This window comes from Choloepus didactylus, chromosome 6, assembly GCF_015220235.1.
Source record: "Choloepus didactylus isolate mChoDid1 chromosome 6, mChoDid1.pri, whole genome shotgun sequence".
Lineage (NCBI taxonomy): Eukaryota > Metazoa > Chordata > Mammalia > Pilosa > Megalonychidae > Choloepus > Choloepus didactylus.
Window position 1 is genome coordinate 83,923,075 of NC_051312.1, and position 20,537 is coordinate 83,943,611.

General features: G+C 38.2%; 1 protein-coding gene across 1 annotated transcript; it reads left to right on the forward strand.

Moving 5' to 3' along the window:
- Positions 1-990, forward strand: LOC119537182 (olfactory receptor 51F2-like). Its single transcript, XM_037839741.1, has one exon. It carries the CDS (start codon positions 1-3, stop codon positions 988-990), a length of 990 nt encoding a protein of 329 aa, XP_037695669.1.
- The last annotated feature ends 19,547 nt before the right edge of the window (positions 991-20,537 follow it).

The window sequence follows — 20,537 nt, forward strand, 5'->3', positions numbered from 1 at the left end:
ATGCCAACTTTCCAGAATACCACATCCACTTCCATCATTTTCTTGCTAACTGGTGTTCCTGGGCTCGAAACTTTCCACACCTGGATCTCCATTCCCTTCTGCTTTCTCTATGTCACTGCCCTCTCAGGAAACAGCCTGATTCTCTTTGCTATTATCAATCAGCCGAGCCTCCACGAACCCATGTATTATTTTCTCTCCATGCTGTCCACCACTGACCTCGGCTTGTCCATATCCACACTGGTCACCATGTTGGGTATTTTCTGGTTCAATGCCAGGGAGATCAGCTTTAATGCCTGCTTGTCACAGATGTTCTTTATCCAACTCTTCACAGTGATGGAATCCTCAGTGTTGCTGGCCATGGCCTTTGACCGTTTTGTGGCCATCTCTAATCCTCTTAGGTATGCCACCATCTTAACTGCCTCCAGAATAGCCCAGATTGGGGTGACAATTGTCATCAGGGGGACACTAATGGTGACACCAGCCATGACACTTCTTAAACGACTGTCCTTCTGCCGCAGCCACGTGCTCCACCACTCCTACTGCTTCCACCCTGATGTGATGAAGCTCTCGTGCACAGACACCAGGATCAATAGTGCAGTTGGGTTGACTGCCCTGATCACCACTGCTGGGTTGGACTCAATCTTCATCCTTCTTTCCTATGTTTTGATCATTAAGACTGTCCTCAGCATTGCATCTCCAGAAGAGAGGAAGAAGGCCTTCAGCACATGCATCTCTCATATTGGGGCCGTGGCTATATTCTATATTCCATTGATCAGTTTGTCCTTTGTCCACAGATTTGGGAAACGAGCCCCAGCCTATGTACATACTCTGATTGCTAACACCTACCTGCTGATCCCTCCTGTACTGAACCCCATCATCTACAGTGTGAAGAGCAAACAGATACGCAGGGCTGTGCTAAAAGTTTTCCATTCTAGGGAACAAAGAACTAAGTCAGTCTTCCAAAGTTTTCTTGTCCTTTTTACTCTGTAGAAGAGGAAAATGCCATTCAGAGAGATTAAAATATTTAAACTCATATTTGGACTGAAAGTTTCACTTTAGATCAAGTAAGAAGATTGTAGAGAGAGACATAAATATGAGCTGCAGTTTCTCAAGAGGATAACTGTTTTCCTGGGAAAACCACAAAATATAAGAACACTTCTTTTTTTAAGATGAAAGATATTCAGTGACCTAGAAGACCAATGATGCAGCTTCACTTTCTCTGTGGCTTTTGTTTATTCAAACACGGAAGAGGAACAAGTTGCTATTTGTATATTTTAGATTTCTCCTGTACAGAGAAAAATAGCACCATATTTGCTCAGAAATTAAAATAATAAGTGTATTTAGCAATTGAAAATTACTGAGTCTTATTTCAATGTGCCACAGACAACTTGCAGTGCCCATGTCAGTGAATTATTTCAAAATATCTTGCTTCCCTTCCTTGCTTCTGGCCTCCCTTACCTCCTCATATATCACCTAATATAATCTGCCATAAATATTTTCCTCCTTTCTCAGTAATCTCTGTGGTCAAATATTCTTACTTTTCCCCTGCTCTTCAGGGAAGATTTTTAGCAGCAGCAATTCTGTGAAAAAATAACAGTTCTTAATTCAATTCTAATCTATAGTTTCCTCAGAAGTCCTAACATCATAGCTTACTGCTTAATAAATCCCAGTTTTATCTCCCAATAAATTATTTTTCTTGTAGTCCTTAGTTAAACCAGATTCAAATGCATAAATAATTTAATCTGTTGGATTTATGATGCTCTCTTAGGATCCTCTCCTTAAGAGAAATTGAAGTAAATATGGAAGTCAGGCTCTAGACAGGAAAACAGAAATCACACGTGTTAGTTTCACAAGAAAAATTTAATACAAGGTCCTGAATAAGCAGGTATTGACAGAATGAAAAGGCAAAAAGGGAATACAGAAATAAAATAGAGGTAGTAACTGCAAGTTGTTCAATCATTCATGTAGCTATGGGAACCAAGAAAAGGGTTTGGGGTCAGTAAAACCTAGAAACTTGGTGGACGTCTCTCCAGAGCTGCACTCAGAACTCTAACAAGAAAGTGATACGCAGATACCTCCCAGTGCTGCTACCTCAGGCACTCAGAGGAGGAACTATAGGGAGCCAAGATCTGAATATTCACAGCTGAATCACATTCCTCCACTTTCCTATTGGTGTCTTGTGGGCCAAAAAGTTAAAGGACTCTCTTTACTACTATTTACTTTGTGCTTAATCTTGTGGGCTGCAAAGATTTATAAGTTTACATTTCCAGCCCTGCAAGAGCCCTTGGGAAGCAAGAGTCATACCCAAGAGTATGTAAGAAGGCCATATGGCCTACACGAAAATCTGAGCAAGGAGTATGGCGGCAGAGGGAGATCATTTCTGTATAAATGAATTCAATAGCATAGCCTACATTTTGATTATTATAATCAAGTGTTAAATTTGGATTTTTCCTCCCCACTTTTGACTGAGGCAGGGTAACAATAGATCTTACATTCCAAAGTAAATTGAAAAGATTATTAAGGTGGAAGACAGGTCAGATGATTGACCTAAAATAAAAATACAATATAATAAAGTAGTTATTGTATAATTAAAGAGCACAGATTAAAAATGGAAAGTTAAGTATCATCTGTACTAGCAAAGAAGAAAATAGGGGAAAATATATAGAACAGTTTTCTCAGGACCTCGAAATTGCAAACGTTCTCTTATACACCCAAGAGCAGAGGTAGCTAATTATCTTAAGAACCAAGGTGTCTCTTTGCCAGAACTGTCGTCTTTGTTTTCAGAGCTCTATTTTCTAGGAATTACTTTTATTATGCTTTTACTGAGATCAGATATTTTGAAACACATGCAGTGTGGACAGGGTAACTGTGATACAAGAGTCCTGAGAATGAGGTGTGCTGTCAGATGGGGTTGTTAATGGAAGATCAGTGAAGAGAAGTGCACTGGATAAGTCTGTGTCATAAATTCCACCCTTTCCCTCATCAAAGGGTGAAGAGTCATGTGGTAGGGAAGAGACATGATAATGCCATTCTGAGAGAGCTGGGGAGGAGAATGGACTGATGATGATTTCTCCCTCAAGAAGAGGTACTGAAGAGCTTCTCTTGTGTTGGAGGAAGGGGAATTCTTGTTGCATTGGGACCATACTACTCTCCAAGGGGTTGCTTGGGCAAAGACTGCATGTGTGTTTCTCAAGCACCAGAAGTAAACTATGTGCATGTGAGAGAGAACCAGCAAGGGTATCCTCTAGATCATGTCCAAAAGGGCTACCTGGAGGCACAGTAGGACCTCAGCAGAAAGAGAATTGGGAGTAGTGAACACGGGCAGTGGAAGGAAATAGAGTTCATTCCCAGGTCAAAGAAACCTGGTGAGAGACCAGTTCCATTGATGCATCTTGAAGACCCTACAAAAACAGTCCAAAAGAGAAAGTCAGCCCTGAAATTCTAAACCTAGCAAATATAAAGTCATCTTATGACAAGATCATTTAAATAAGAATTTTACTATTGGTTTCTTTCTTTTCCCTTTTCGTTGACTCTGAAAGGGTCAAAGATAACAGGTATTTAAGATATGAGTCTGAAAGAGAGAAGAAGCCAAATGCAGTCTTTTCCTAGATGGCCTGAGACCTCCCTATAGCCAGCCCTAGCTAAGGGAGTGGTGTGGGAATTCTGTCTTGGCATGAAGATTTAAGTGTTGATTAATTAATTGGATTTAATTTTTTTTCAATTTTGATTTACCCAACCCATAGGTGGCAATCACAAGATCAGTCCTTAACAAACCCACTGCATGTAATTACCACATCAAATTCTTGCTGGGGAACCTAATCTGTTATAGTTGTTGCCATAAGAGCTCTGAGGAAGCAGATACTAAGATAGGCTTTGGGAGCTCGATCACCCACTGTTCACTTGACAAAAGGTCCCAATAACTGGTAGTAGGAGGAGCACAGATAAACCCTGGCACATGTGAGAATTGCAATATTGAAACATTTCAATATTGAAACATCTCCAATAGCTAAAGTCAGAGAAAGCTAAGGATCAAATACTGAACAATTATAATCTTATAAGAAGCTGAACTCAAAAGATTAAGTTTTCACTCTAGACAGGGCTTCAATGACAAGGTCCATGTCATGGTTGGGAAAAATGGGAATTTTTCCTGAAATATTGAATGCCAAGCTTCTTAACTTTCTTAGCCTTCAGAAGTGGAATTCCACTCTTGTAAGTGCTGGCACATGGCCATTGCTGAAACGTTTACCTTGCAAGAGATTCAGCAAGTCCTTCTACCCCATTATTTGCTCTAACCTCTCCTTTGGCCACCAGATCTATAACTTGGATTAAATCATCATGGAATCTGGCTGGGGACATGCTGGGCCTGATAACAGAGGAAAGGAATTATACTCCTTGCATCAGAATTTAGACAATGCAGAGAAGCAAAGACTGGGATAAAGGGCATGAAGTTGGATTCTGAGAATGCAGGACAAGGAAGTGGGGAATTTTTAAAAAGTAAAATAGAAAGTTTATCACTTTGGGAATAGCCTCCTGAGATACAGATTTAAAAACTGGCACAGCCACTAGGAGATGATTTATGAAGATGGCATCTCTAGGACCAAATAGATGGGAGAGAACAAGGGCTCTGGACAATCTGTACAATTAAGAGCAATCAAGAATAGATGATCAGACTTCTAAGAGTAGTCTCTCCAAAACAAAGTCCTGATCCCTTGCCCAGTATTTGGGCCTCAGCCAGTTTTTTGACCTAGAACCGTTTACTGCATAAGATTCCAAGTCCCTGGGGGAAGGACCCTGCATCCCCATGAAAAGTATACATGGTAAAGATTTTCCCCCTCCTTCCCTAAAGGTTCTTTGTGTTATCTACTCTGGTTACTGGACACTGATTGGGGTAAAGGAAAAACCCAAACTTTTTCAGGTTTCTGACTTTAAGTGAATGGAAGGGCAAAATGTGGTGTATATGAACAATGGAATATAGGGCAGCTGCAAGAAGAATGAAGTCATGAGGCATGCAACTAGGTGAATGAAACTTGAGGACGTTATGTTGAGTGAAATAAGCCAGAAATGAAAGGACAAATATTGTAAGGCCTCACTAATATAAACTAACTATAATGAGCAAATGCTGAGAATTGAATTTGAGAGCATAGGTGATCAGGGGATAGAATGTGAACAAGGACTGGGCAATCGATGATGCAGGAGGACAGAATGTTCAATACATCTTATTGCAAAGGTTCCTAGATTGTACATTCTTATAGCAGTCACTTATATTCCTGAATTTTAACTATTATTTAAGAGGTACTTATTTGGTACAAAATTTATATTCTCTGTAGCACACTATCTAATCTAACCCATATGGTCAGTTTCTTTAAACCACATAATTACATGTAACCTAGAAAAGAGAAAGAGAACTTGTTATTCTGTATAGGTTAATGTAATACTCCAATATATCCCAGAGTATTTTGGGCAGAAAATAAACAGGATTTTAAGATTTCCCTTGAGGGACTGGGGAAAAATGTGGAAATACTAAACTTCTTCACCAAAGCCAGACAAGGATAATACAAGAAAAGAAAATTATAGACCAATCTCTTTAATGAATATAGATGCAAAAACTTCACCAAATTACTTGCAGATTGAATCTAGCAGCATATTGAAAGAATTATATAACGTAACTAAGTGGCATTTATTCTAGGTACGCAAGGTTGTTCAACACAAGAAAATCTATTAATATAATATACCCCTTCACTAAATCAAAGCAGAAAAAACACACGATCATTTCAATTGATGCAGAAAGGCATTTGACAAAATTCAATACCCTTTCTTGATGAAAACACTCAAAAGGATAGGAATAGAAGGGACCTTCCTCAATATGATAAAGGTAATATATGAAAAACCCAGAGCTAACATCATACTCAATGGGGAAAGACTGAAAGCTTTCCCTCTAAGATCAGGAGCAAGACAAGGATACTCACCATCACCATTGTTATCCAAAATTGTGCTGAAAGTTCTAGCTAAAGCAATTAGGCAAGAAAAAGAAATAAATGGCACCCAAATCAGAGAGAAAGAATTAAAACTTTCACTGTTTGCAGATGATATGATACCACATGTAGAAAATCCTGAAAAATCTAGTAGCAAGCAACTAGAGCTAATTAGTGAATACAGCAAAGTGGCAGGGTACAACATCAACATGCAAAAATCAGTAGTGTTTCTATACACTAGTAATGAGCAATATGAACAGAAAATCAAGAAAAAAAATTCCTTTTACAATAGCAACCAAAAGAATCAAATATTTAGGAATAAACTTAACCAAGGCCACAAAAGACCTATACACAGAAAACTACAAGAAATTACTAAAAGAAATCAGAGGACCTAAATAAATGGAAGCCCATGCTGTGTTCATGGATTGGAAGACTAAATATAGTTAAGATGTCAATTCTAACCAAAGTGATTTATAGATTCAATGCAATAGCAATGAAAATGCCAAAAACATACTTTGCAGAAATAGAAAAACCAAAATCCAAATTTATTTGAAGGGCAGGTGCCCCAAATAGCTAAAAATATCTTGAGAAGTAAGAATGAAGTGGGAGGTCTCACACTACCTGACTTTAAAGCATATTACAAAGTTACAGTGGTCAAAACAACATGGTACTGGCATAAAGATAGATATACTGACCAATGAAATCCAACTGAGTGTTCAAAAATAGACCCTCTCATCTATGGACAATTAATCTTTGATAAGGCAGTCAAGCCAAGCAACTGGGACAGAGAAGCCCTTTCAAAAAATGGTGTTTGGAGAACTGGAAATCCATATCCAAAAGAATGAAAGAAGACTCCTATCTCACACCTTATTCAAAAATTAACTCAAAATGGATGAAAGACCTAAATGTTAGAGCTAAGAACTTAAAACTTTTAGAAGAAAATGTGATATGAGGTAGTTTCATAGACCTTATACCCAAAGTGTGAGCAATGAAAGAAGAAACAGATAAATGGAATCTCCTCAAAATTGAATACTTTCATGCATTTAAGGACTTTGTCAGAAAAGTAAAAAGGCATATTACACAACGGGAGACAATATTTGGAAACCACATATCAGATAAGGGTTTAATATCCGGAATATATAAAGAGATCCTACAACTCAAGAAGAAAAAGACAAACAACCCAATTAAAAATGGGCAAAAGACATGGACAGACACTTTTCTGAAGAGAAAATACAAATGATTCAAAAACATATGAAAAGATGCTCAACTTCACTGGTTATTAGGGAAATGCAAATCAAAACCACAATGAGATATCATCTCACACCTACCAGAATGGCCATTACCAAAAAATCAGAGAATTACAAGTGTTGGAGAGATGTGGAGAAGGAGGCACACTTATTCACTATTGATGGGAATGTAGAATGGTGCAGCCATTCTGTAAGGCAAAGTGGAGGTTCCTCAGGAAGCTAAGTAGAGAATTGTTAAAATGGAAAGATTCCAAAGGAAACAAAACCCCAGGCAAAAGGACCCAAATTATCGTATGTGGAAGTTTGAAGTACAAATTTATTCCTCCTCCTCCTTGACCTGGCTTTTAAACAAACTTTTAAGAACTTGGGATTTATTTAATTTGTTTATATAAAAGTTAAATGCTATTTTGCCACCTGCATTTTCAAGACCCATAATCTCTTCCTTTATATAATCACTTATAAATGAGCATGGATTCCTCTTTTCTTAATTAATATAGCTGTGGTCCAATTATTGTGGTTGTGATTTTAAATATAGCATCAAATGTGTTTTCTACACATGTCTTTTATATGTTTGGGAACCTGAAGTGGTTGATTGGTGGTAAATCCTGTATTTTAAAGTAAGAATACACAGAAACACATGAAATTAAATTATAGGATAAAAATAGCTGATAGTCAGCTTTTAATTAGTTTAACATTAAGGCAATATTAGTATGTTTTCTATTGCTAATCAGGTCATTTAGCTAAGGAAGAATTATAAACCAAGTATCTGGACCAACAAAGGGAACAAAAAAAAGCTATTATGCATATATTAAGCTATTTGAGGCTAGCTCCTTGAGGACACAATACCAGATCCCTGGTTTAAAGTCAGAATGGGAAACAGATTTTGAAATATTTCTCTCATTTTTAATGATGTTTGAGTATCATGCCTACATGCTTAATAATTGGTCTCTGTAAATGTAAGGTTTTTTTTTTTCAATCTTTGTGAATATTGAATAATCTTTGTGAATAAAATATGGGTATTTTAATAGAAACTTGGAAGGTGTGTTGCATGTTACTCTTTGCTGCACATTAATTTGGAGTCTCCTGATATTTTCAAAGTAGAGTTTTATCAGTCTTTTCATACATCCAGTCAATAACAATCTATTGGTGAATGAGAACCTAGAAGCCAGCAGGCAAAATCAAATCTTCCCCCTTTTTCCTTCAATCTGATACATACATAAATAAATGGATCCATCTATTTTACCAAAAGAACTCAGAAGTTTGACAATTATTATAATTTTTAGAATCTTCTGCTGCTTTCCAGTTTAAAGGGTTGAAGTTCCTTTAAGAACTAGAAAGATGAAGCTAACAGATATCATGCTGAGAATACTATGTTGTTTCTAGTATCACCAGGTACATCACCAAAACAGCCTCTCCAAATGAATCCTGAATGTTCTAACCTGATCTAGTCTGATATGTTGAGTATGTTATTTTGGCCCCAAATACCTTGTTGGTCCTTGAGTGTTTTTATCACTGTCCAAAATTAAAAAAAAAAAAAAAAGAATTGCCATATTATCCAGCAATCCCATTATTAGGTATATACTCTGAGGAATTGAAAACTAGGACATGAACGGATGTTTGTAAGCTGATCTTTATAGTGGCATTATTCACAATTGCTAGGAGATAGAAACAGCCCAAATGGCCACCAATGGATGAGTGGATAAACCAACTGTGGTATGTACATATGATGGAATATTATGCAGCTGTAAGAGAGAATAAAGCTATGGAGCATATAACAACGTGGCTGAACCTTGAGGATGTTATGTTGAGTGAAATTAGCCAGAAACAAAGGACAAATACTGTATGATCACAATAATATGAAGTAACATTAATGAGCAAACTTTGAGAGTTAAAGCTGAGATCACAGGTTATCGGGAAATAGAAAGAGGGTAGAGATCGGACATTTGATGCTGAAGGAATATAAAATGTTCAATAAGATTTATTGTAAAGATCCAACACAATACAGTGTGATGGTAGTACAATATTGTAAGTACACTGAACAAAGATGACTCTGAGTATGGTTGCAAGAGGAAGGCTAGGGGCATGTAGGACACCAGAAGGAAAGACAGAAGATAAAAGACTGGGACTGCATAACTTAGTGAAACCTAGAGTGGTTAATGATTGTGATTAAATGTACAAATATAAGATTGTTTTTACATGAGGGAGAACAAATGAATGTCAAATTTGCAAGGTGTTGACAATGGGATGGCAATGGAGAAAAAATACAATCAATGCAAACTAGACTCTATAGTTAATGGTAATATTGTAATATGCTTCCATTAATTGTAACCCAAAGTTTTTGAGGATTCCAACATGAGTTCCAATTGGACATTGAAACCTGGGGACCTAAAGTGTTGCCATGACTCCTAGTAGATTGCAAGTATATCAGGTCAAGAATGTAAATGACATTCTGACCAAGATCTGGATCAAGGTGGGTCATTTGGGTCTGTGGACCCATATTGAGATCATTTCTTAATTTCTGAATATATATTTAGACTAGATATGGTTGGCTCTTCAAACCAACTTTCTTAGCCTTAGGATAAGAGCTAAATTAATTGGGAAGATGAAGTGGAATCTTCTGAAATTGCTCCTCTCTTCTGAGTCTATCTAGTAAATAACAAAGAATATTACCTCCTAAGGAGTGTGGCTGAAATTAATGCCATCATTAAAGGTACAGGATGAAGGAATGGAATAGCTCATTGCTTTAACACTTTGGTCCTTGAAGAAATCAGAATTAGCACAGAACACTAGACCACTCAACCACAACCAAATAGTGGCCTTATTTGCAGCCTCTGTGCAAACTATTAACTTGGCTTCCAGTGCATGTTGGTGGCTATTGATGTAGAAAATGTGTTCTTTTCCATACATAAAAAGAAAAGAGGAATAGAACCAGTTTGCATTAACTCAAAATGGACAACAGCATGCATTTGTAAGCTCAGCCAAGGACTGTGTTTTCTGTCCAGCTCTCTGTTATAACATGGGTTAAAGAGACCTGGGAAAGCAGAACATTCACAGAGCATCACACTGGTCCACTGTACTGATGAAATGATGAAACCATACAAATTTTATGGAATGAGGAAGAAGTACCTAGCATATATGCACTCCAGAGGGTGGCTGATAAACCCTAAAAAACTCAGAGGCCTGCCATGACACTAAAATTTTAGTCATCTAGTGATTTGAGGCATTCTGGGACATTTTCCACAGTAAAGGAAAACCATTGCTTCTTGTTTCCCACCACAAGGAAGATGCACAGTGATTAATAGACCTCTTTAAAATCTGGAAGCATGCACCCTGACTCTGCTTCTTCCTGCCCCTCCCCACACATAATAAAGCATGGACTAGCTGACACTGAGTTTTTCCTGAGTACCAAGAGGGTGCCCAGACATTTCTATATATTTTCTGTTAAGATCTAGCTCATTTGTCTAAGTGCTTTAGGAATTAAGATGGAAGCTCTAAGTATTCATAGGCTTAAGGACTCTGGCTTAAGAAATTAGGCTCTGATCTGGCAATACCCTAACATGTGAAGATGGTTGTCAGCAGCTTTGCTCTCACTTGTACCTCCACACACCCTCTTAGGGTTGATTCTGGGAGATAAGAGAATGCATTCTAAGATGATATGTGTATACCTCTGATGTGGGGACACTCCCAATACTACTCTGAATTTAATATTGTTTTACTTAATCTAATGTTAAAGTCTGTATGCATACATGTGGTCATTTCCTGTCAATTCATAACCCTCCTAAAATGATGTATTTAGTAATTCTTCATTGTGTAGTCTTCTATATATTTGATATTTACTGTTTATATCCTTGTGGGTATTTACTGTAGACTGCCTTCTATACCCTGAGGAAGAGATGAGATGCCTATCATAGGCAGGGAGTGTATACTATTAGCTCTTTGTCTGGGCATAGAGGTGGTCTGTTTTTCCAGATTGCTACCAGAGAGTTGAAGTAAGGCACTGACTCTGTGATGGATCCACCCACACACATTCTTCCCACCTTCAGGCAAATATCTCTCTGTAGCCTAAGAGTTGTCACACAAATGGGCAAGGGTATGGCTAGTGGGACAGAAGTGAAATGACTGGATGTGTCAATGACAGTCACCAAACCAGCACCTCAGAACTTGGAATATTTCTCTTAATTGCTCCCACTTTCCCTTCAAAGTTCTCCTGTACAGATTTTGGGCTGCTCTTTTGTTTCTCAATGCTATTTAATCTTTTGTTCTATCTTTTATGAATTCTCCCAAATGTATACATCACTGATTTTACTGTATATTCCAAAGCTGTTATGAGTTTATTATTTTTTTCAAACTAGGTTCTCACTTTTCTAGATTGGGAGTTATCCAGGGAAACAGAACTGACAGGATATACATATACATATATACATGAATATATATGATATATGTAAATATTATGAGATTTATTATAGGGATTGGCGCACATGAGCATGGGGATTGGCGAGTCCAAATTCCGTAGGGCAGGCACAGAGTTGGGAACTCCAGTGAAGGTTTCTATGAATTCCCCAGGAGAGGCTAGCTGGCTAAAGTAGAGACTGAAGTTCTTTTTGCCTGCTGAAATCATCAGTCCCTTTCATGCTTTCAACTGATTGGATGAAACTTCTCTCACTACTGAAGGTAGTTTTCTTCACTGAATGTAGATGTAATCAGTCATCGATGCACTCAACTGACTAATGATTTAAATCCAAGAAATACTCTCACAGTAACAATCAGGCCAGTGTTTGCTTGGCCAACCCTGTACCATACCAGGCCATGTTGGTACATGAACTTAACTATCACTGTGACACACACTGCAAGTTTCCAAAATTTGAGGCTAATTAACAAAACCACACACAAAAATCCTAAAGGAGAAAATCAACACAATGTGCCTATATGCAAATCAATATGCTGAGCCATCTAATCAGCATTGTTATGATTCACTTTTTGTTTGGAAATTCTCTTCTCAAGTATTTTTTTTCTCAGTGCAGAACATGGGAGATGCACTTTCTGAATTTCTGTAGGTCTTCAAATATCTTTCACCCTGAAGGATCAGCCTCATTATGGCTCCGTGTAAGATTAATTGGGCACAGTCCTTTCTCTAAGCAATCCTTAATTGCCATTCCACTTAGTTTCAGCATTAGAGATACAACGTCTAATCCCAGTGTTACTCTTCCTTTGTATGTAATATGTTCTATTTAACTGGATGTTTGTATTGATTTTCTCTTTTTGCTTAGAATTAAAAAATTTCTCCAGCACATGCCTTAGTGCTTCTCTTGTCAGTCTAACCCAGTATTTCTCAACTTTTTTTTTTCCTTATCATCCCTATATGAAGACATTTTAGGCATTTTTTTCCCAAATCACTACCTGCACCATGAAACTTTAATGCCACAGATATCCTGTATATCTGTTATGTAGAGTATGTGTATGCATGTGTGTGTGTATATATATGTATATGCTTTATACATAAAAATTGTAAGATTTTTCATCCTAGGAATTGATTTTCACACCTTTGGGGGCAATATTGCCCATAGTGAGAATGTCTACACTGAAACACAGTGAGCCTTTTATTATAGCTCAGAGAAACAGTCTACCCTTTTTTCTGTAATTAATGCCTCACCTTTGCTAATGACTTTTACTCTTTCTGGAATTCTAATTTATATTTTATATTCTTGATTTCTTTCAAGCTCCTTATCTTTTCCTCATGGTTTCTGTACTGTTATATTTTTGCTGCTTCTTTTAAGATATTTCTCAAATCTAATTTGGACCTCAAGAAAGACCATCCCTTTCATTGTAGTCTCCCAGGCTGCTATCACAAGTACCACACAATGGATTGGCTTAAACAGTAGGAACTTGTTGGCTCACAGTTTTGAGGCTAGAAGTCCAAACACAATGCATTAGCAGGGCAATGCTTTCTCCCTAACTTCTGTAGCATTCTGGTGCTGGCTGCCTGCTATCATTGGAGTTCCTTGGCTTGTGTCCCTGCCTCACATCACATGGTAAAGCCCTCTCTTTTCTCGGTTCTGTTGGCTTCCGGCTTCCAGCTCCTCCCTGTGGCTTTCTCTGACTATGTCTGTACTTCTTCTTATAAACAACTCCCATTCACCATCACTTGTGCCATCCTTAACTTAAAATTACATCTCCAAGAGATACTATCTAATGAATTCTCACCTACAGAAATATGGATTAAGGTTAAAAACTTGTCTAAATTTAAGGCATAATTTAATCTACCGCCCTTTCCTTCAATACATCAACTAAATTATTTGTAGGAGAAATCATACCATGGCCTGAGAAAGTCTTTTTCGCATCCTGCCCTGAACTTCTTTAATGGAATTTACTATTTATCTGAAGAAGATCTGGAGAAATAGGAACACTTATTCACTGCTGGTGGAAATGTAGAATGGTGCAGCCACTCTGCAAGACAGTTTGGCAGTTCTGCCGGAAGCTGAATATAGAAAAGCCATATGACCCAGCAACTCTGTTACTAGGTATATACTTAGAAGAACTGCAAGCAGGGAAGGGGAATAGATTTTGCACACCAATGTTTATAGCAGCATTATTCATGACCGCCAATAGAAGGAAACAGCCCAAGTGTTATCAATGAATGAGTAAATAAACTGTGGTATATACATACAATGGAATTCTATGCAGCTGTAAGAAGGAATGAAGTCCTGATGCATGGAACAGTGTGGATGAACCTTGAGGACATTATGTTGAGCAAAATAAGCCAGACACAAGAGGACAAATATTGTATGTCCTCACTAATATGAACTAATTATAATGAGCACAATCTGGGAGTTAAAATCTGTAGTATAAGTTACCAGCAGTTAGAAAGAAGAGAGAGAATGGGCAGATGATGCTTAATATGTAAAGAATGTTTAATAAGGTTGATTATAAATGTTTGGAAATGGATAGCACAACACTATCTAATAGTAACACAATTCATAAGTGTAAATAACAATGCTGAGTGTGAGTATGGTTGAAAGAGAAGGCTAGGGTCCTGTCACTTGAAGGTGAGCCTGACAATAAAACATACGACCGTATAACCTAGTGAAACCAATCGTTGACAATGACTGTGGTTAATTGTACAAATATAAGAAAGTTCTTACATGAACTGTAACACATGTACATTACTATTACAAGGCATTAATAACAGTGTGGTGTTTCAGTTTGCTAAGGCTGCTGGAATGAAATATAACAGAAATGGTTTGGCTTTTACAATGGAGATTTATTAACTTACAACTGTATAGTTCTAGGGCTGTGAAAAGATCCAGATTAAGATGTCATTAGGAAAACATCTTCTCTGGAGAATGGCCACTGGCATCTGGGATATGTCTGTCACATGGGAAGGCACATGGCTGGTGTCTGCTGGTCCATCTCTCCTGGTTTACATTATTTATAGCTTCTGCCTTCATTGGCTTCCTTTCTCAGCTCCTCTGGTGGCTTTTTCTTACAAGCTTCTGGGCTTTTTCTTTTATCCTCTCATAAAGGACTCCAGTAAAAAGGATTGAGACCCACCTTGATTGGGTGGGTCACATCTCAATTGAAATAACCAAACCAAAAGGTCCTACCCACAATAGTTCTGCACCCACAGGAATAGATTAATAGAACATGGCCTTTTCTGGGATACATAACAGTGCCAAAATACCACAGGAGGCATCTGGGAAAAATAGAATTAATGCAAACTAGGGACTATAGTCCATAGCGACATTGTAATGTCCTTTCATCAACTGTAACAAAGGCATTAGTTAAGCGTGAACAAAAGGGGGTAAAAGGCTAAGGGATTTTTTTTTTTTGGAGAAATTAGGAGGTTCTCATATTGACTGTAGTGGTGAATGCATAACTATTTGATTACACCAACAGTCATTGATTGTACACTTTGGATGGATTGCATGTTGTTGAAAAAACTAAAAAAAAATCCAAGACTCCATTTCCCTTACTTTCTTCCTGTTGGGTGTCCCTGGACTTGAACAGGCCCCTGTCAGATCTCCATTCCCTTCTTCTATCTCTATTTATTTGCTCTTTCAGGGAATACCTTGATCCTCTTTGGAGTTTTCACTGAACCAAGCCTCCATGACCCCATGTGCTATTTCCCCTCCATGTTGTCCCCCTCTGAATTATGCCTATGCATCTCCACACTAGGGAGAGTGCTGGGAATATTTTGGCTCAATGCACAGGGCATCAGCTTCAATGCTTGCTTCTCACAGGTGTTGCTACTTCACCTCTTCACTGTCACAGAATCCTCAGTGGTCTTACTTAAGATCTTTGACTATTTCTTGGCCATTTCTAATCCTCTAATCTTAGAAATGCCTCCATCTTCAGTGACCTTAAAATAGCACAAATTGCTGTATCAGTCATCATTAGATGACATTAATATCAATCCTATAATGGTAATTAAATGATTGTCCTCCTCCCACAGCCACATGCTCTGCCACTCTTTCTCTACATAATGCCTTATGCTGTCTCAGCAGACAGTAAAAAAATATACAAAACAGTTTCCACAAAATTACATATTTACTTATTAACCAATTTATTTATTCATTCAGTGAATATTTATCAACACCTAGGACAGGAAATGAACAAACAAATATATCCTGCTCTTGAAGAACATATACTTTTGTGAAGCATTCTGGCCATGCCTTCCTACCAAAATAATCTGCGTGCTCCATCAGCACCTCAAATTCATCTAGTCCAGAACCAAATAGATTTTTTTCCTTTTACAAACCATCTGATCCTACAGTTGATGAGTGAAATTATGCCTGGGAGTGAAAAGTAAGGTAATTAAGACAGCTTCCACACTTGGAGGAAACAGCCAAGGGCTCCTGTGACCCCCGATAACATGTCTTTCTGTTTAAATTCATACTTGATCCAAACAGAACACTCTGACCCTCCTTTGTGTTGTCAACATTCTTTCAGCATTCCAAGGCTGGTTTTTTTGATGTTACCTTTGAACTTTCTCTCTTGCCTCACCATTCAGAAGGGTAAAATATAAGACAGATGTAACTTCTTCCATGCCACACTTCATAAACTTTCTCATTTGCTGCTCTGCTGTTCTGTGTCTTCAGATCTCTCTCACTCTAGGCACATTCTATCAAGTGACTGTATTTTCAGTTTCTCCTCACTCTAACTTCTCCTTTACACAAATACCAGATCAATCTCAGCATGGAATCACACCATTGCTTAAAAACCCTCAATAGCCTCTCTGGATCTCCAAATTATAAGCAAACCCCATCAGCCAAGAAAACAATGAATTATTATTCCAGTGTACTTCTTTTATAATATTTGAAATATCATCTGTTTCATCACTCTATTTTATTAGTAAGGAAATGGATGCCCATAGATCAGTGTCTTTTCTTCCAGTTATACAGTTATTAGCAGAACAATGATTAGAACCCTGGTTTTTGGTTTCTAAGGCAGGGTATGATGGAAATACTTCAACCATTTTCTGTAATACTTAGTGAGTCTCTTTTTACCCTGTTGTCTCATAGTCCTACCACTATAAAACTTACAGTTACACTTACAGAACAAAGCTTTCTATACAGCTTCCACTGAACAAATTTATTAGATCAACCTGAAACTACCATTCCCTCTTTAAAATATGCTGACTGATGCTCATAGTCACTTCAACTTTCACAGCTCGCTTTCCAATTAGCATCCTCACTGCTCCCAATAGGTGAACTGAAGGTCATCTGAGAGCCAGTCAGTTGCTTTTCCTCAATCATCATAATTATTATAAAGGAAATCATATATGATGCATTATAGTTTATGTAAAGAAGATGACATAGGATTCCAGTTTGCATTACCATATTAAAAGAAAGGCTGTAACTATACCAAAAGATGGTAAATAGATTCCAACTATAAGTTTGAGGTTGAAATATATTTTATTTGCATGAAGGCTCAATTATTTATATGAATCCTATATTTAACCAATTTTATTAGCTAATGGCCCTTCAGTCCAAACAGATTTGGATAAAATTACTTCCCTTTTTTTATTTCTATATTTCACTTCTCTAGATTATAGATAGATCTTCAAAGGTACAGGATAATTTAATTCAGTAAACATTTATTCACAACTGATTTTGTGTCAAGCCCTGTGTTCATCAGTCACATAGGTGAATAAAAATAAATGAAGCAGGGGGCAGGGCAAGATGGTGGCATGGTGATGTGTAGGTTTTAGTTACTCCTCCAGGGCAGTAGGTAGAAAGCCAGGAACTGCATGGACTGGACACTGGAGACCAATTTGACTTTGGGCGTACTTCATACAACACTCATGAATGCGTGGAACTGCTGAGATCAGTGAAATCTGTAAGTTCTCACAGCCAGGGGACCTGTGACCCTCCCTGCTAGGCTCAGTCCCATGGGAGGAGGGGCCATCAGCACTGGGAATGAGAAGGGAGAGCTGCAGTTGTGGCTCTTATTGAAGCCTCAGATGGCTGATCCAAACTCCAAACATAGATAGACTGAGACCAGACACCGGAGAATCCGGGAGCAGTCAGCCCAGCAGAGAGAAGATAGGGCTAGCAAAAAACAGCAAGGAAAACCCAAAAATAAAAGTGGAGACTTTTTGGAGTTCTGGTGAACACAGAACGGGGGAGGGGAGGGCTCAGGCAGAGTCAGGCTCACATGCAAATCCAGGAGTTTTCTTGTCTGAAGAACAGGTTTTTCTGCTTTCTTGATTGTTCCTTAATGGCCCTAATCTAATGGTCCTAATCTCCTTGCCTCTTAGCATTTCAATAGCCCATTAGATCTGCAAGGAGGACCTTCTTTTTTATCTATTTATCTTTTTCTAAAACAATTACTCTAAGAAGTCCATTACAGAAAGCCTCAAAGACTTGCAGTTTGGGCCCAGAAAAGAGCAGAGCTAAGAGAGCTCTGAGACACAAGGCAATAAGTTCAGTGGCTGAGAAAATTCACTAAACACCACAACTTCCTAAGAAAAGGGGGGTGTCCCCTTACAGCCATCTTCCCAGTGGGCAGGGAATGCTCTGGCCCAGCACCAGGGCCACAGCCTACAGCTGCCCCAAACAACCCAGTGTGACAGGAAGTGTTTCCAACAACACATGCACACACCACAATATCGGGTGTGGACAATAGACTTTCCCCCACCCACCCTCAGCTAATTGTCCTGGAGCTGGGAAGGTGGAGCTGTGCGAAAAGGAGGAAATTAACATGCTCCATTCAGCCATCCTTTCAGCAGACTGGGAATGCCCCTACATGGCCCTGCAGCCCAGAACCTCCCTTGGGGGACAGCAGTCACCTGTGACATAGCACAGTCATCCCTCAGCAGAAGACCTAGGAGTCCACAGCTTGGAAGAGGGACCCCCTTGCAAGACCCAGGGACCATATGCCAATACCAAGGACTTGTGGGTTAGTGGCAGAGACAAACTATGGCAAGACTGAACTGAAGGATTTGACTACTGCAACAGCTTTGAATCTCCAGGAACACCAGGGAAATTGGATTATTAAAGCCGCCCCCCCCCTTAACTGCTCAGACACATGCCCCATATGCAGGGTGGGCAACACCATCTACACACACAAGCTTGGTGCACCAATGGGACCCCACAAGACTCACACCCCCACTCACCACAAAGACAAAGTGGAGAACTTGCTTGAGGGGAATAGGTGGCTTGTGGATGCCACCTGCTGGTTAGTTAAAGTATACTCCATGAAGTTGTAGATCTGACAAATTAGAGATAAGGGTTTGAGTCAGTCTACATATCCTAAAAGAACCCTATCAAGTTAAGCAAATGCCAAGAGGCCAAAAACAACAGAAAATTTTAAAGCATATGAAAAAAAAAAAGATGATATGGATAACCCAAACACAAACACCAGATCAAAAGATCAGAGGAGACATTACTTGGAGCAATTAATCAAAGAACTAAAGATGAACAATGAGAGCATGGCACAGGATATAAAGGACATGAAGAAGACCCTAGAAGAGCAAAAAGAAAAAATTGCAAGAGTAAATTAAAAAAATAGATGATATTATGGAAATAAAAGAAACTGTTGGCCAAATTAAAAAGATTCGAGATACTCATAGTAGAAGACTGGAGAAAGCTGAACAGTGAATCAGTGACCTGGAGGATGACAGAACAGAAAATGAAAGAACAAAAGAAAGAATGGGGAAAAAAAATAAAAAAAATTGAAATGGACCTCAGAGATATGACAGATAATATAAAACATCCAAATATAAGATTAATTAGTGTTCCAGAAGGGGAAGATAAGGTTAAAGGTCTAGGAAGAGTATTCAAAGAAATTATTTGGGAAAACTTCCCAAATCTTCTAAATACCATAAATATACAAATCATAAATGCCCAGCAAACTCCAAATAGAATAAATCAAAATAAACCCACTCCAAGAAATATTCTGATCACACTGTCAAATACAGAAGAGAAGGAGCAAGTTCTGAAAGCAGCAAGAGAAAAGCAATTCACCACATACAAAGGAAACAGCATAAGACTAAGTAGTGACTATCAGCAGCCACCATGGAGGCGAGAAGGCAGTGGCATGACATATTTAAAACTCTGAGAGAGAAAACTTGCCAACCAAGAATTCTTTATTCAGCAAAGCTCTCCTTCAAATTTGAGGGAGAGCCTAAATTTTTCACAGACAAACAAATGCTGAGAGAATTTTATAACAAGAGACCTGTCCTACTTACAATACTAAAGAGAGCCCTACTGACAGAGTAACAATGAAAGGAGAGAGAGAGGTGGAGACAGTTTCAGTACTAAAGAGATTCAGTATGGGTACGTTAAAGGACATTAACAGAGAGAGGGAAAAATATATCTGAAAAACATAAACCAAAGTATAAGATGGTTGATTAAAGAAATGCCTTCATAGTAATAATGTTGAACGTAAATGGATTAAACTCCCTGATCAAAAGATATAGATTGGCAGAAAGGACTAAAAAAAAAAAAGAACCATCAATATGTTGCATACAAGAGACGCATCTTAGACACAGGGACACAAAGAAATTGAAAGTGAAAGGATGGAAAAAAATATTTCATGCAAGCTACAGCCAAAAGAAAGCAGGAGTAGCAATATTAATCTCAGATAAAATAGACTTTAAATGCAAAGATGTTATGAGAGACAAAGAAGGCCACTATGTACTAATAAAAGGGGCAATTTAACAAGAATAAATATCATAAATGTTTATGCACCCAATCAAGGTGCCACAAAATATATAAGATAAACACTGTCAAAACTAAAGGAAGCAATGGATGTTTCCACAATAATTGTGGGAGGCTTCAACACATCACTCTCTCCTATAGATAGATCAACCAGACAG

Excerpts from the sequence above, each read along its gene's own strand:
- LOC119537182 (XM_037839741.1), top strand. The coding sequence starts at position 1 with ATGCCAACTTTCCAGAATACCACATCCACTTCCATCATTTTCTTGCTA.